This window comes from Periplaneta americana, chromosome 1, assembly GCF_040183065.1.
Source record: "Periplaneta americana isolate PAMFEO1 chromosome 1, P.americana_PAMFEO1_priV1, whole genome shotgun sequence".
Classification (NCBI taxonomy): Eukaryota; Metazoa; Arthropoda; class Insecta; order Blattodea; family Blattidae; genus Periplaneta; species Periplaneta americana.
The window spans coordinates 207,156,714-207,172,521 of NC_091117.1; the positions used below are offsets into that span (position 1 = coordinate 207,156,714).

The 15,808-nt window shown below is 33.6% G+C and overlaps 1 protein-coding gene across 15 annotated transcripts in view; it reads right to left on the reverse strand.

Moving 5' to 3' along the window:
• LOC138706671 (modifier of mdg4-like) overlaps positions 1–15,808 on the reverse strand; it is a 243,974-nt gene that overhangs the window by 158,226 nt on the left and 69,940 nt on the right. The window contains exon 6 of one of the 15 annotated variants that reach the window (XM_069836339.1): positions 406–2,716. The exons of the other annotated variants lie outside the window; for them this stretch is intronic. Coding sequence (XP_069692440.1) covers positions 2,502–2,716 — 215 coding nt within the window. The 3' untranslated portion in view covers positions 406–2,501. Of the gene's footprint in view, positions 1–405; positions 2,717–15,808 lie in introns of those variants that run through there. 15 annotated transcript variants of the gene reach the window in all.

Genomic DNA, 15,808 nt, shown 5'->3' on the forward strand with positions numbered 1-15,808 from the left:
GAATATTAAGCTACACTTTCACCGAAAATGAGAAGTTTCCGTCAATTAATTTGAAAGTTATTGGCAATTAAATGGTGTATACATTTTTTGGTCCACTCTGTACAATAAAATGTTCAACAATTTGATATGCACATTCAATTTTACTTAAGAATTTTCAGAGCTATAACTAAATCTCTCCAGTATAATACTGTAGAAAATAAAATCATTTAGGTTTACATTACGTCTACATAATACCACTATCCATATTTCATAACATACAGAATTACCATGTTCAAAAACAAGTGAAAAAATAAATGATAATCTTCATTAAGAGCTTATACAGTAACTCGAAACAAACGATTTTATATACGTGTATACGTGTATATTTTAAGGTTATGTCTGAGAGGAGAACAACACTATATAAACTAAAAGTGGTAGAGTCTTATATACGTGTATATTTATGCTAATGCTCTACAAACATCCAAATGCATCCAATTAATAAGTAACAGAAACATTGTTTGCTTAAGATAAATCTACATGCTACAGCATTTCATCTATAAAGGTTTATACAAAAATATAATATGCATACATTTGAAAAAGTAGTAATGATGGTGGTGGTGGTGATGGTGGCAGCAGTGGCACTAACAGTAGTAGTGATGATGATTACATAATTTCAGAGCAATTATTTGCCAAGTCTTGCCTTCCTTTCATCAACAAAAATTAATATTCAGAATTTGCATGAAACTAATATAAATTTAATTAAATCTGTGGTGTGAAAGCTCATGAAGGGCCAGTTGGCTGCTGGCTTCACGTCCTCATGCCTCAGCAGAGGTGAATGATCATCCAACCAGTACAGAGTTATCATATTATGGTTAGCATGATCCCACTAGTTGTTATAGCTGGTTTTCTTAAACGGATTTCGCTACCTACAGTAGCATGCAAATTAATCCGAACAACGTAATTACTTATGCAAAAACACTCAAATGGGATAAAAAAAAAGGATCTAAGACATACCTCAGTAATCTATGTGGCCTCCCTCATTCCTAATAACAGCTCTGAGACGATTTGGCATGGATTCCACTAATTTCCCACAAATATTCTTCATTTCTTCATCGCGAAACCATACACCAATGAGGGCAGAAATCATCTTCTCCTTTGTAGAAAAATCCATTTTTTGCATTCTTCTTTTGCAAATTGACCAAAAGTTCTCAATGGGGTTGATGTTGGGTGAGTTGCCTGGCCAGGGGAGTACCTGAATATTCGTCTTGTTGAATTCTGTACTGCCATCCGGAAATGATTTTTGCAGCTGGAGTACGATTCTGGTTTCCAATAAGTGAATATATTTGTCAGAATTCATCATTCCCTTGATAGGTATTAATGCTCCAGGCCCTTCATGTGTAAAACAACCCCAAAACATTACTTTAGGGGGGTATCTGGGTGCTTGTTGGAGATGAGCTGCTGTTACTTTTATGGATCCTTTCCGTAAGTAAGAAACACAGTGGCCGTGGACCTCGAAATGAGACTCATCGGAAAAAAGTACATTCTTCCAGTCATTCACTGTCCAGTGTTGATGTAATTTTGCCCACATTAAGCGTTTTTTGCACATAACAGGAGTTAGCAGTTGCTTCTTAATAGGCTTACGAGCCCTTCGTTCAGCTTCCAAAAGCCTACGCTGCAATGTTGTGACGTGAATATTCGCCCCAATGGTAGCCATTAACTCGCGGGTTAAGTCGACAGCAGTTAGTCTTGGATTTAATTTACTTTTCCTGACAATTAAACGATCATCTGCAGGTGAAGTCTTCCTTTTCCGGCCACAGTTTCCTTTTTTCTGGGGTGTGATGGATCCAGTCTCCCTGTATCGTTTTATGATCGAATTAACAGTAGCCAAACCGATGTGACATTCTGTAGCAATTTGCCTCTGTGTCATAGAAGAATGCTCTGCTAATGTTATAATTTTAGACCGTATTCGTGGAGTTGTATCCATTTGTGAAGACGACAGAATGTACACAGGATTGCAGTATTAAGTCTTCAACACAACTGAAATGCTTATAAGTACAAAACGACAGGCAAAATGTCACATATTATAAAAAAAAATAATAACAACAGACCTTCAACAATGGAATTACACGTACTACAGATGTCAATTATAGCGGTATGAGCAGCTGTGAGGCAAATAATGACAGAAAATGTAAAAATATGTCGTGTTCGGATTAATTTGCACGCTGCTGTATTGTAGCTCCCCTAATTCAACACGATGCTGTGTGGCCACCGGTCCCATACACTGTACGACATTTCATAAGAAAATTCCTTCCCCATGAGTACTCGAACTAGCATGTATTCCATAATGCAAGTCCTAGACATGTTGCCTTAGACCCCAATGCTATGGAGTAGGACAAAGTAAATTTAAAACCTAAATATTAATCATGATGATGAGAAGAACTTTCCTTTGACATCACTTTAACAAATAATGATATTTATCAAGCGCAGTTTCGTTTTTATCACACTGCACTCCATAAGAGGTCTTATTTCCTGTACTGTTTATGAAAGGTGTTCATATGTGTAGACAAACTGTTGGTGGTCTTGAAAATCTTGCCACATAGCTTGCATGGTGCTTGTTGACTGGGAAAATGACGATCAATTATATGACGACGCAGACTGGTGCGACGGAGAACCTTACCACAAATATGGCACGCAACATCCTCTGAGTCAACAGGTGATCCTAGTGGTTTTACAGGATCTGCAATACAGAATAACAATGTCTAAGGCTGAATGTGTAAAAGAGAATAAAATATAATACATATTTACATTTCATAAGGCATTTTAACTAAGAAGATATTATCTACAACTAATAATGGTAACACACAGTGATGACGAGAGCTGAAAACGTAATAGAAGATATGTATAAAGGATCCGGTAAAAACTATCTACCACTTTCAATGGTTGGTAGTACGTAAAGCCTCGCAGTGAGGATAAAACAAAGCAGGGCAGGTTGTAGCAGGAAGGACGCCATTTGTAACAATGGAGTGTTGGACCCCTGCACATCACGCTTTTGTGCTTGAGGCATATTTTAATTGTACGGAGAGTGTGGTAGATGTTCAGCGGAAGTTTCGACAGCAGTTTAACATTGAGAGGCACTGAATGGCACACAATTCGGAGGTGAGTCGATAATTCCATGTTACCGCAAGTGCCACGAATAAGAAGTCAATGGCAAAGTCGAGGACAGTGTAGAGGCTAGAAAACATCAAGTCCCAGACGTTCAGTATGTAGACATGCTGCAGCTCTACACATGTATGACACAAGTGTGTGTCGTATTTTTCATAAAGATTTAACTTATTGCCTTTACAAAATGCAAGTGACCCATGAGTTATCCGAGCATGACTATACTTCCCGGAAACAATTTTGTACAGACTTCGAATTACTGAATGAAAATAGGAAAATTCTTCCTAACTTGAGTATATAGGGCGAAGCACTCTTTGAACAATACTGAGTATTGCTAAACCACACGAACGCCATGAAAAACCATTACACAGCACAAAAGTCACAACTTGGTATGGATTATTGGACCCTTTTTGAGGATCATGACAGGAATGCAGTCACAGTCAATTTGGGCATTATGGAGGCCTGCTGACGACTTTTCTCAGTCCTGAATTAAGAGACGTTGCATTGATTTCACATCAGTTTATTTCCAGCATGACAGGGCAAATATACATACCGCTCAAGACACGATAACATTACTAACTGTGTTTGTGGGCAGAATTATCTCACATTTTGGGGACATACAGTGGCTTGTGATTTCTTTCTGTGGGGTTATCTCAAGAGTCGAGTGTTTGCAATAGGTATCTCCAACTTACGAGACTCTCAAGAGATGCATCAGGAAAGAGGTCCAAACAATTTCACCTGAAATTCTGGTGTTGGTAATGGATAGTTTCGTTCCTCCACTCCATGAGTGCATCACACGGACAGTGGCTATCTAATTGGTGTGCTTTTCAAAACATAAGATGACGTGCATAGTGTTGTGTTACTGTGCAACCAAATGGCATTATGTTGTTTATCAATTATCACTTTCGTGCTTTACATTCGCTATGTAGTATTACTGCCATATGAGTGAATCCAGAAATGCATACAGTGTGTTAGGTGGGAGGCCAGAGGGAAAAAGACCTTTAGGGAGGCCGAGACATAGATGGGAGGATAATATTAAAATGGATTTGAGAGAGGTGGAATATCTTTGTATCTTTGCATTACTGTTAACCTTTTCATCGAGAATGGGCCTTTATCCTTAGGTCTATACCTAGTCTCAGTCACCACTTTTGAAAACAATTTAATGTTGTAACTTATGGCACTAAGGTATAAATGAATGTCGTTATTGTTAACGACAGTCTAAGTATTTATCTTATATTTGTTCAATTTGTATCTGATTAATAACATAATGTAACGTAGTGAAATGTTAAGAATCCTGCTCGACAACTGCATCATCAGTAAGTACTTCATTCTCTCTTCGGTCTTGTTGCATGCATTCCAAGAATTTCAAATCGAAGCATGTGGGTAACAATTAATTTTTAGAACCTGGAATACCAATCTTCCATGAAATTATGTTCTATGAACTCCATTCAATAGATGAGAGTATACATTTCATAACTATGGTGTAAACCTCGTGATATCTTCCTTTATTAGGATGTCATCTGATATACGTTGTTTCTACATTTGTTACTAAATCCTGAATATTCTGATGGCACTGTCCAATAAGATCATCAGAAACGTCTTCCATATCGTTAACTAGAATAAATAGCAGAATCAGTAACAGACGAGCATCTGTCTGCATCATTCGCCTTCAGTGAAACTCTGTTTCAGTCAGTTTCCATATAGCCTGTCCAAAATGAAGTACACAACCCTTCACTTCTGTAGCAGGAAACGCATGTTGCATAGCATTAACTGCACTCATTTCAAAGTCTACATACAGCGGATTTAGTTCTAAATATATTCCATGAACAGCATTCTTCATCAAATGGACGAAAATTTCCTGTTATACTTAACTTTCCTACTACAAAGTGCATGCACAAGAAGAAAATATAATCACTAACAGTGCTGTGAATTGTGTAGAGTCGGCAAAATAACCGAAATGAAGTTTTAAAAGTTTAAAGGCAAAATGTATAATTGACAATATTATGAATAAAAAAAAAACATGCATGCACACACTTACACGCATACGCGAACACATACACAAACTCTATCTCTTTAGGACTGAGGACGTTGAAAATTTATTTACTTCCTTTGCATTTCATTAGAGAAAGCAAGGGGAAGAAATCCTTCTCACTCGTTTTGTCTACCACAAATCTCACAAGATCTGCCAGGGATGAAAAGATGAACTACAATTGATTGCCTATACTTCAAAACTAGTATATCTATTCAAAGGTCCAGTGTTATGAATATTCTGTTATCTCTACAAACTCTAGGAAATCTATGTTTCAAGAGTACATTCAATGTTCAATAGATTTGAATTAGTCTCACATTATAGTATCTGTTAGCACATCGTAAAGTGAAATATGTAAAATCTAATGGCCTTAATTTATTAAAAAAGAAATGTACAACAAAACTACATTCACAACAACTAGTTACTGTAGGGTGTAGTATACTACTGTGCCTGATATTATAATATGAAATCTTTAACTTCATCTAAATAATGTCAGAAATATAACTAAAGATAAAAACCTTAAGGCTGGTTCACAATAAACCGGGAACCGGAACAATATTTCCGTTCTCGTTCTCGTTGCCGTTTCCGGTTTATTGTGAACCAGCCTTTATCGAATATATGGAATAGAACCAATGAATAGTGCCCATTAGTATCTTGATTTGAATATAGAAGAGAAGCTTGATAGGAAATATGCTATAGAATGAAACCAGTAAACGTATTCTGACCTGAATATAGAACGAAATAAGACTGATGGGAATATGGAATGTAACCAGTAAAGGATGCTTATTTGTACTTACATTTAAATGCTATCAATATGAATTATTATTCTTTTACAAGTCGTCTATGGATTTTTAACTAGAAAAGATACGGAATTTTGTAGTGACTGCAAAATTATTTTTAAAAAGTAATGTTTAATTCAATAATCATCAAATAAAACGTATGTTTTATTGGCAAATAAAGCAACTATTAATGTTTCCCATTACATTTCTCAACTAGTTACGGAATATTGTTAGAGGATAATATAGAAACTGCATAATTACAGTTAACAAAACTCACCTTTTTTATTAATACATTTTCTACACTTCTTAGTGTACTCCGAATCTTCAAAACGTATCTTTAAAACGAAATAAAGACTTGTCATTTGAATGGTACAAACTTCCCAAAGAAATCAGTTCTTCTTGTCTTCCACCTGTATGTTAACTTGTCGCTCTTATTTCGAATTACAAATGTTGCACATTTATAAATGACAAAGTTCTATAAGAAACCGAAGAAAACATCACAAAACAAAAAATTACAGTTCTGATTAAAAATGATTTCGACAGATTAATCTTACAATATACATTTCATTAATACGCTAATAGCACAGTGCTGCCATAATAATCAAGATAGTTTTGAGCAGAAGTTTGTAACAGTGATAGGCTACATAAACAATTATTACCAATATATTCTGTAAGTGCCTACAAAGTAAAGATTTCTAACCACAAAGAAAATTTTTAACAGCAAAATAAGAATATAAATCAACTTTAATGTCAAGATATGAAAAATACAATTAAACAAATGATCACATTCAAGTTGAATATGCTTATTTATCCTAATGGACTACCATTACACAGTGACCTCCATGAAAACAAATGGAGAACAGTCATTACTGTGGTATAAGTGAATCACTTGCTGATTAGCTAAAAAAATATTTCGAAATGTAAATATATATTCTAGAGTATTGTTAAATAATTACTTTCTCCGAAATAGTGTCTAGTTCGGAAATTTACTTTTCAATTGTTATGCATATCTCATCCAAATATTAAATACTGTAAACAACGAGAAAAAGAATGTACCGTAAATAATCTTCTCAGACATTAAAACCCAATTTAATGCACCAAGAAATAATGTGGAATAACATTAGCATGGTGCTATGCTTAACAGTTGTTGGCAAATTAATCATCAAAAGGCAAAAATACTAACAGTAGAAAAAGTTATCTCAATATGTAACCTTTTTCTCCAACATAAATGCATCTACAGAACTGAGTTATCCATTAAAGAAAAGAAGAAATTGTTTCCAGACTTCAACAAATGTACTATGCTTTTGTTTAGTCAACTATCCAAAGACAGGTATGATGAATACGGAATGTCAATAAATACAAAACTATCAGTTGAGAATATATATATAATTTCTGAGCATCAAGTGTAAAACAGTGTCTAAGTGGCATAAAATCTTAAGACAATATTTGATTTTACCAGAGTAATAAATCGAATAATCAAAATTAGTTAACAAATGGTGACAATACTCTCGAACATGTTGGGAATGTTTTAAATTCATATAAAAGAATTAGAAGAAAAATTAGTTGAATACATACCGTGAAATTATCTTGTCATCCAGTCGGTAGCAATGATGTGAATAAATTAAATCAGAGTAATGAATTATGATTCATTCAAAAGTACTAGGACCTACTGATTCAAACCATCAGCAGTATAATAATAATAATAATAATAATAATAATAATAATAATAATAATAATAATAATAATAATAATTCAAATCAATGGAAAGGTCAAGTTCAAAGCATAATCTAGATATTGATAAGTCCAGTGACTTATTCATCACGTAAAGGTGCATTAAATTTCGTATCTTGTCTCAAGTTATTAATTATTAAAAGAATAAGATGTATTGCCAGACCACACAGCTTCAAGAAATTAAAAATAAACTTAAAAAATGTTTCAAACATTCCTAACCGTATATTTTATTAGTGTGTTCGTTAATATGTATTCGTTATGTTTTAGGCCTAAACAAGATTCAAAATTACTGTTATTACTGTACCGGTACCTGAGCTAATCAGATATGAGTATTGCAGTGTAATCTTCATTGCGATGCTATAAATGAAAATTCACTTCATCAATGTTGTGAAAACTTCGTAACTGTAATGAAACTTTGTTTGCTTTAAGACAACATTTCATACACAGGGAAACATCGTGTGATTTTCTATTTAAAAAATAGTCTCTAAAAGAATATTGTTGTTGATATGGAGAAAAAATGTACTTAAAATGTACAAAATCTTTTTCTTAACAACTCCAAATATACACTCTTCCACTAGTTCTCAGCTTCAGCCAACATTATATAAAATTATAGCAATCGAAGACTGGGTGCATTAAAAATAAACTTACACTTATTTTCTACAATAACAGTCACTCACAATGTTCATTCAGTCTACTATACAAACTTGTGGAACAAATTTCAACACTGAAATTTTACTCAACTTCTCAGTTAATAAATAATAAAAAAAAAAAACGCTGCAGCATAACAAAGAAAAGTATTATACATTTCGCATGTGACAGAGCAGAAATGTGTTACGGTAGTGAAAGAGAAATTTTTAATTGAAAGAGGCAAGAGAAAAAAATTTTAGAACAGAATTCGGTAATAAAATATTTCCACACTTACTTTCTACTCAACTGATGGATTGCTTATGCTTGTAAATTAAATTAATTTACTTACTACAATATTTTTGTATAATTTCTTACTTGTTCCACATCTCTAAGGTATAATGCTGATGTAAGATCTATGGAATACAACAAATGAAAAGAAAAGAAAAAAGTCTATAATACATTTTGCAGAAAAGTCACCTCCTCTCGCTCTTAATTTAATAAAGAATTGAAGATAAAGGTACGATCACACGTCGCTACTTTTGCAGCACTGCAGTACAAAAAACTGCGAAACTCTTGTACTGCGACGTGTGAACAACGGTGCAATCCAAAAAGTAGCGCCTGCCGAACCTGCTGCCCGTTACTTTTCCATGCTGCGCGCAACTTAAAAGTAGCGACGTGTGAACAGGGTTCTCAGGGTTGCAGCCGCAGCATTTTTGATATCGGTTTTGTTGAAACTTTTGCTGCGGTTGCGACCAGTGTTACCATCCAAATGTGTCAATGATACTTTTATTGTTTGGATATATTTTAATGTTAAATGTGATGAAAATAAATTATTTATAACAGTTATTAAATACACAACACAGTCTGAGCATAATTGGTGACGATATAATTCATTTTTTAAATTTTCCGTAGCGTAGTTCCAAACAGGAGGGTTGCCAACATTGATTACGTGAATATACTGTTGGTTATCATTTAAGTATATAGGCGTTTTTAAAAGCTTTATAGTAAAAATAATGTCAATTTCTGAATACTAGATACGACAGAAAATCAAATAATAGATAAGGAAGCTTTCGCATGAGTTTCTTAATAATGCGAACATAACCACAAAATGTATATTGAGAAGTCAACACGGAGATGGGAACCTGCAGCATGACTGCGGCTGCAAAAGTAGCGCCTTGTGTGTGAACAGACTCGCAACCTCCAGTTGCAACTTTTGCAGCACTTGGGTTGCGCAGCACGAAAAGTAGCGTGCAGCACGCTACTTTTGGCTTACGTGTGAACACGACACACAACTTTTGCAGCTGCAGTATAAAAGTAGCGCTGCAAAAGTAGCGACGTGTGACCGTACCTTAAGGCTCTTTTGGCAAACATTTGAAATTTACAGGAAAAATAAACTGAAATATTTAAACAATCACGTAGTAGCATTAATTTTTGCATGTACATGCACAACAGAAATCATTTCAAAATAAATGTACAAAATAGCACTACCATCCCACTAGTCTTTTACCAACTGTATGCTGGTATTTGATGCCAATGTTAGTACTTTCTTTAGCATGTTCATCAGGGAACAGAATTTGTCCGAAATGGCACATGCAGAAGCATTGGACACCATGACCCATGAGAATCAATGCCCTACTTCAAGAAACTACACAGTAAAACTCCAGTACACATTCACTGTGCGATGGTAGAAATATGTACTGTCATCCTCTGAGGAGTTTAGTGCTGAGAGGAATGCGGTTCCGACTAGTCTAGCACAGTACTGGAGTGGGAGGGAACAGTGACAGCGGCAGTCTGGAAGGAAGTGCAATCATACTGAAGACATTCGCTCAATTTACGAGAGCAGTATGCCTATTAGTTTTCTAACGTATTTTTGGTGAGATAGAGATACAACCATTCGTACTTATGTGTTCATAGACGGAAAGTATTGTAGAAAATTTTATTTATCTATTTATTTATTATTTATTTATTTATTCTGGTGAAGTTAAGACCATCACACCACCAGAAATACAAATACAATAAAATAAATAAAAAGAAAAATCATAATACAACTACAATAATATAAATGAAAAGAAGAATCATACTATAAAATTTAATGATTAGTAGAATTGAATTAAATTTGTAAAGTAATCAATTTAAATATACAGTACTGCTGAACTCACTTGAGAAGTAAAACTACTTGATTTGTATTTTAAGGTATCACCAACAAATGATTTTCGCATTACATTATAGGAATCTGTTTTTCACGATACCAATCACACATATTCTAAAATTCCAATAGAATAAAACCAAAAACTTTTCCACAGCATGTTTCCTTAAAAATGACTTGTAACGGTGAAATATTTAATATGAATGATTCATATAATATTAACATAGCTAACATCAGGAAGATGTTTGAGCAAAAATTGCAACAATATATTTAATATATTAATAACAAAACCATATAGGCCTAGGTAAACAATATATATATATATATATATATATATATATATATATATGAAATATTCACACACTACTACAAACTGAAGACTGCATATTTTTGCAAGATTAATACTTCCCACTCCGCTCGGCTCGGCTTGGCTTGGCTGTAGCAACAAAAGAATCTACCTGCAACCCCCCCGCACTGATGGCAAGAATACCTCAGGTTCCAGCACTAAACTCGTCGGAGGAAGACAGTAGTTAGTAGGTGGGCTGTTCCTTAAGGGGCAGCATGTTTTTGTGCAGGGTGTGTAAGCACACAGGATGAACCAAAGTCAAGAGAGAATGAAAAAATGTTACAGATGACAGAACTCAATTTTGTCACTCATTTCACTGAAGAAAATGTCAAGTGACATGTTTGCTCTGTACACTGAATATTGATTGAAACTTAAAACATACGGTATGCAAAGTGTCTGCCATGTTGGTTCCTCGATAGCTGAAAGGAGGATAAAGCAAACACGTCTTATGAATGTATGGGTGAATATTCTGAAATGGGCAAATATGAATAACAAAACTGGAAAAAATATATTATATTAAATTGTGTACTTTTTTCTCACATTGATTACATTTGCTCCTATTATTGAAGATTCTGGTATCAGTTGAGCTTAAAAAAATTTTTATGTGAGATTTTCTAATTTAAAAAAAAAGCCAAGGGATTGTTATCTTTCCCTTACAGCCCATTGTTTAAGGTATCTTCTAAACTTCTGTACTTCAGATTTCACTTGTCTTCAAACATTTCTTTTTTCACGATCAGTCATATCTACTATTTTCTTTTTTTTTTTTTTTTTCATTCTTTGCCATAGTCCCTTTTTTTCTGCAACTCCTCTTCAATCATATTTGCCCTCTGCCTACGTATCTTCTCCCTTTCATATTTCCTACTTTCATCATCAGACTTTTTTTTTCTTTCCTATAAACAATCACATGAAATAATATTCGAAGTTACTTTTAATAACTGTATGTTAAATGAAACCTCGTCCCACAATAAAGGGACCGACGGTACAGGGCCCCTTGTTACAAATTAGTATAATTTCCGCAATAGTTCTGACAAAATAAATCGTTAAAAATATCATGGAGGTTAGATTTTTTAGTCTACAAACATTGTAATGTTTTGCATATACTACGAAAGTTTAGTATATACAAACTATATTTAATGCCACCTGGGGCTGGTGTTACCAATAGAAAACATAACATTCAGTCATCAGCGATGATTTTTGTATTTTTCAATAAAATAAATTACGATAATGGACGAAAAGTTTTTCAACTGGCGCCATGTTGACCTCTCATCACTACCAACCATTAAAATTTACCACATGAAGCAAAATTGTCTTTTGTGTAGCTCTTTCATTTCGAGGGACCGGTGTTACGAAATTTTTGGGGACAAACTTTACATTAAAGTTGTGTCCTTTCAGAATTAAACAAACAACAATTCCTGTCTTTCAAAAGTATTTTAACTATTTATTTTTATAATCTTGGCCGAGGAAATAAAATAAAATCGAAACATTCCGAGAAAAACTTAGTAAAACAGAGTAAAATGTAGTTGGGGACATAGCGACCATAGTTACATTTTGACGTTTGGACGTTATTTTTTAATTATAAATTTTAAAATTAATTCTTTTATACTTTGTTTCCAACTAAAACATGTGAGAGTTAGTTAATTAAACGCAAAAGTAATCAGTTAACATTTTCAAGAAACTTCTTAAATCAGCCGGAACATACATTTACCCATTTCAGAATATTCACCCGTATAACAACTGCTGAACAAATTCCAGACTGAACAGGAGAACTTGTTGCATCCACTATCACTACTAATTAAATGTAGATTTAGAGATTTTCAACTGAAACTGGAACTGTAAAGTTCAGTGAGAGGTGAAGTCTGTCTTTCTCAAAGTTCAAAAATTGTGGTGGAAGGTTGGAAGGTTTCTCAAACGAAGACAGAGTACCTGTTGACAATACTGTTGCAGCTCGGTATCAATAGTAATTTTCTTGGAGGTGGAAGGGAGACTCCACTTTTAAAAAGCATGCAATATGACATTATCATCTTCCATGACAACACTAATCAATAGTTGTTACAGGTTGTTGGCCAAGCCTAGATATAAACCCAGCCTTACCCAAAGCTAAATTTCATGGAAAAGTTTGATTTTCGAGCGTGCTGGAGAATTCTTTTTCTACCACCCAACAAATTCGAATGTTCAACAAAAGTGGTGAGATAAAAGGTGACATGGACACTCCACAAAGCAGGAGAGCCATGTTTAAGAAGGGGAATTACAGTATGTTAAAGGATTGAGAAGTTTTATAAGCTTTATCATTTCGCATTGGTGAATAAAAAAAAAATTCTTTTGAAATCACCCTTGAAGCAATAATCAACAACACCATAATGAAAAGTTACAGTACACTATATTACTTCCTTAAAAATGCAATGTTGGAGTAACAGTCGAGACAAAAAAAAGGCTTTCCAGGTAAAGAGGATATTCTTTTCAAAAATAAATAATGAAGCACTTACCTTGCTGTTGCTACAGTTGTAAAAAACGATAATTACAAGAAATCCTGTGCACACTCTCTACTTTCTTAACGATATTTTAATTAATTTAAGAATAACATTTCATCACCTTGCCTCCCAAAAAAAAAAAATTTCAAATTCAACTGGGAATTGTATAACAGTATATCACATTAATAAAGATAAGGAGTTCTTTTAAATTATAAGTAAACACTCGAACGCAAATTTAAGAGATCTTCTTTAGGAAGATATTGCGCAAGTAATGTTTCCTGATACAACTGTATTACCCACTCATCTTATAGACATACTACATTAATAATCTGTTTCTATTCCAGAGAATAAGTTTTAGAATTTATTTCTAACAAATTAAAACTGGTTGTTTATAACACATTTAAGTTCTTTTCATATAAATACGGTAAATGTCCAACAAACAAGCTTTTATTTCCTTTAAATGTTTATGAAAGTATGGTATAATGTATCCAAAGCATCTGAATTTCCATCTGCAGTGTACACTAACAATATAATTTCATACAGAGGGGTGGCAAGATCCTTTCACATGTTCTGTGTATTTGACAAAAAATTAGTGTTTGACCATAATTCTGTCTAACTGCAATTTAATGGACTCTTCTGGAATTCACTTATGCCTTCTGAAGCACTAATTGTCATGTAATATCAACCAGATCTACTTTTCAAATTACTGTACATCTTCAAAACTTCTGTGCATGAATCACTGACTTTTGAAATTAAGTTATAGTATATTATTTAGTTATGAAAATTTGCAATTCATTTGTTATTAAGTAAATCCTGATGGCTTCCAACAAAATTCTTCATTCATTTGAAAAAAAAATTTAAGTTGATAATTTTTCACAATATTCATAATGCTTTATTCTAAATGATCATATTTAAGAATACAGCATAGGCCTAATATATATGTAAATGTAAGCATTCAAGATAATCTACAAGTTGAGCCATTCAAGTGTGAACAAGTGCACAGTGTTTGTGCTATTGTCGAGTACACAGCTGACAGCTGGTTCCCACCTATGGGCTGCCTAGTGAGATAGTCTATTAGAACTGGAGTGTTTGTTGTGTATGTAATCACAGAATGTATTACAGCTCAGCATATGTTTTCTACTGAACCACGTGAATTTATTTATGATTCATCTAATATATAAAAGTGAATGTGGGTATGTATGTATGTATGTATGTATGTATGTATGTATGTATGTATGTATGTATGTATGTATGTATGTATGTATGTATGTATGTATGTATGTATGTATGTATGTATGTATGTATGTATGTATGTATGTATGTACCCAATACAAATCTACACGCTTTGACCAATATGTACCAAAGTTTGCACATTTAACCTTCATAACCAGGAGAAGAACATAGGCTATATTAAAATTGTTAAAATGGACGTTAAATTTATTAAAAAAGTAAAAAATAAAAATAAATACGATCAAACATTCATGTATAATACTAAAATGCTATCTTCTATAGTCAATTGTTCTTTATTATTGTCTGTTGTATTCAACATCGACTTTCATGAGGCCATGGAAAAAGCAAAACGATATGAAATAACACTGTAGATACATCATGAAGGCCAAAATCTAGACAATTTATCCATGCAGTAAGTATCCTTATGCAGTCCAGAACCGTATTATGTGTTTCTCGAGACAGTTGTAGATAGTGAGCAGACTGTGTTTTATCAAACTGAATTCTTAAATTCTTTGAAATCACAAGGATTGCCAACACATAATTTAATACTTAATATTGAATCACCAATAGTACTATTGCGAAATATTGATCCACAAGAACTATGCAATGGAACAGGAATTGGTGTGAAAAAACTGATGACAAACGTAATAGAAGTGACAGTATTAACTGGCAAAAGGAAATGAAAAGATGTTTTTATCCCACATATTCTTATGATAGCCAGTAACATGCCATTCGATTTTAAGCAACTGCCATTGCAGTGCAACTAGCATTCGTAATGACCGTAGTAAAATAAAGCTCAAGGATAGTCGCTCAAAGTTGCAGACATTCACCTAGATCTCCGTGTTTTTCATATTGTCAATAATTGCGTAACTTGCTTTCAAGTGAGCACACCTAAACATATATACATATTTATACAAAAGACGGAAAAACGAATTGTATGCATATCAATGAAACTTTTGTCATGTTCCTAATGTAGTATGTGAATATACGTAAGCCTACTGAAAATAAGACATTAATTTACATTTTCTTTATTTTTGTTCATTTGAATTGATTGGGATGCTGATATTTTAAATCCAAGATTTGGACGGCTATCATTTCGATATACTACTTAATTCTAAAATATATATCTTTCAAAATATTATTGCCCATGTCCAATAATGTGTTATTGCGAAATTTTATCTGTGTAATCAGGTTGCCAGTGTAGTATGTCAAGCGTTGTGGAAAGAACGGTGACTTCATTTTCTATAACATAGGATGTCTTTCAGAATATTATTATTTATGCTGAACAATGACTTCTTGCAAAATTATAGTCTA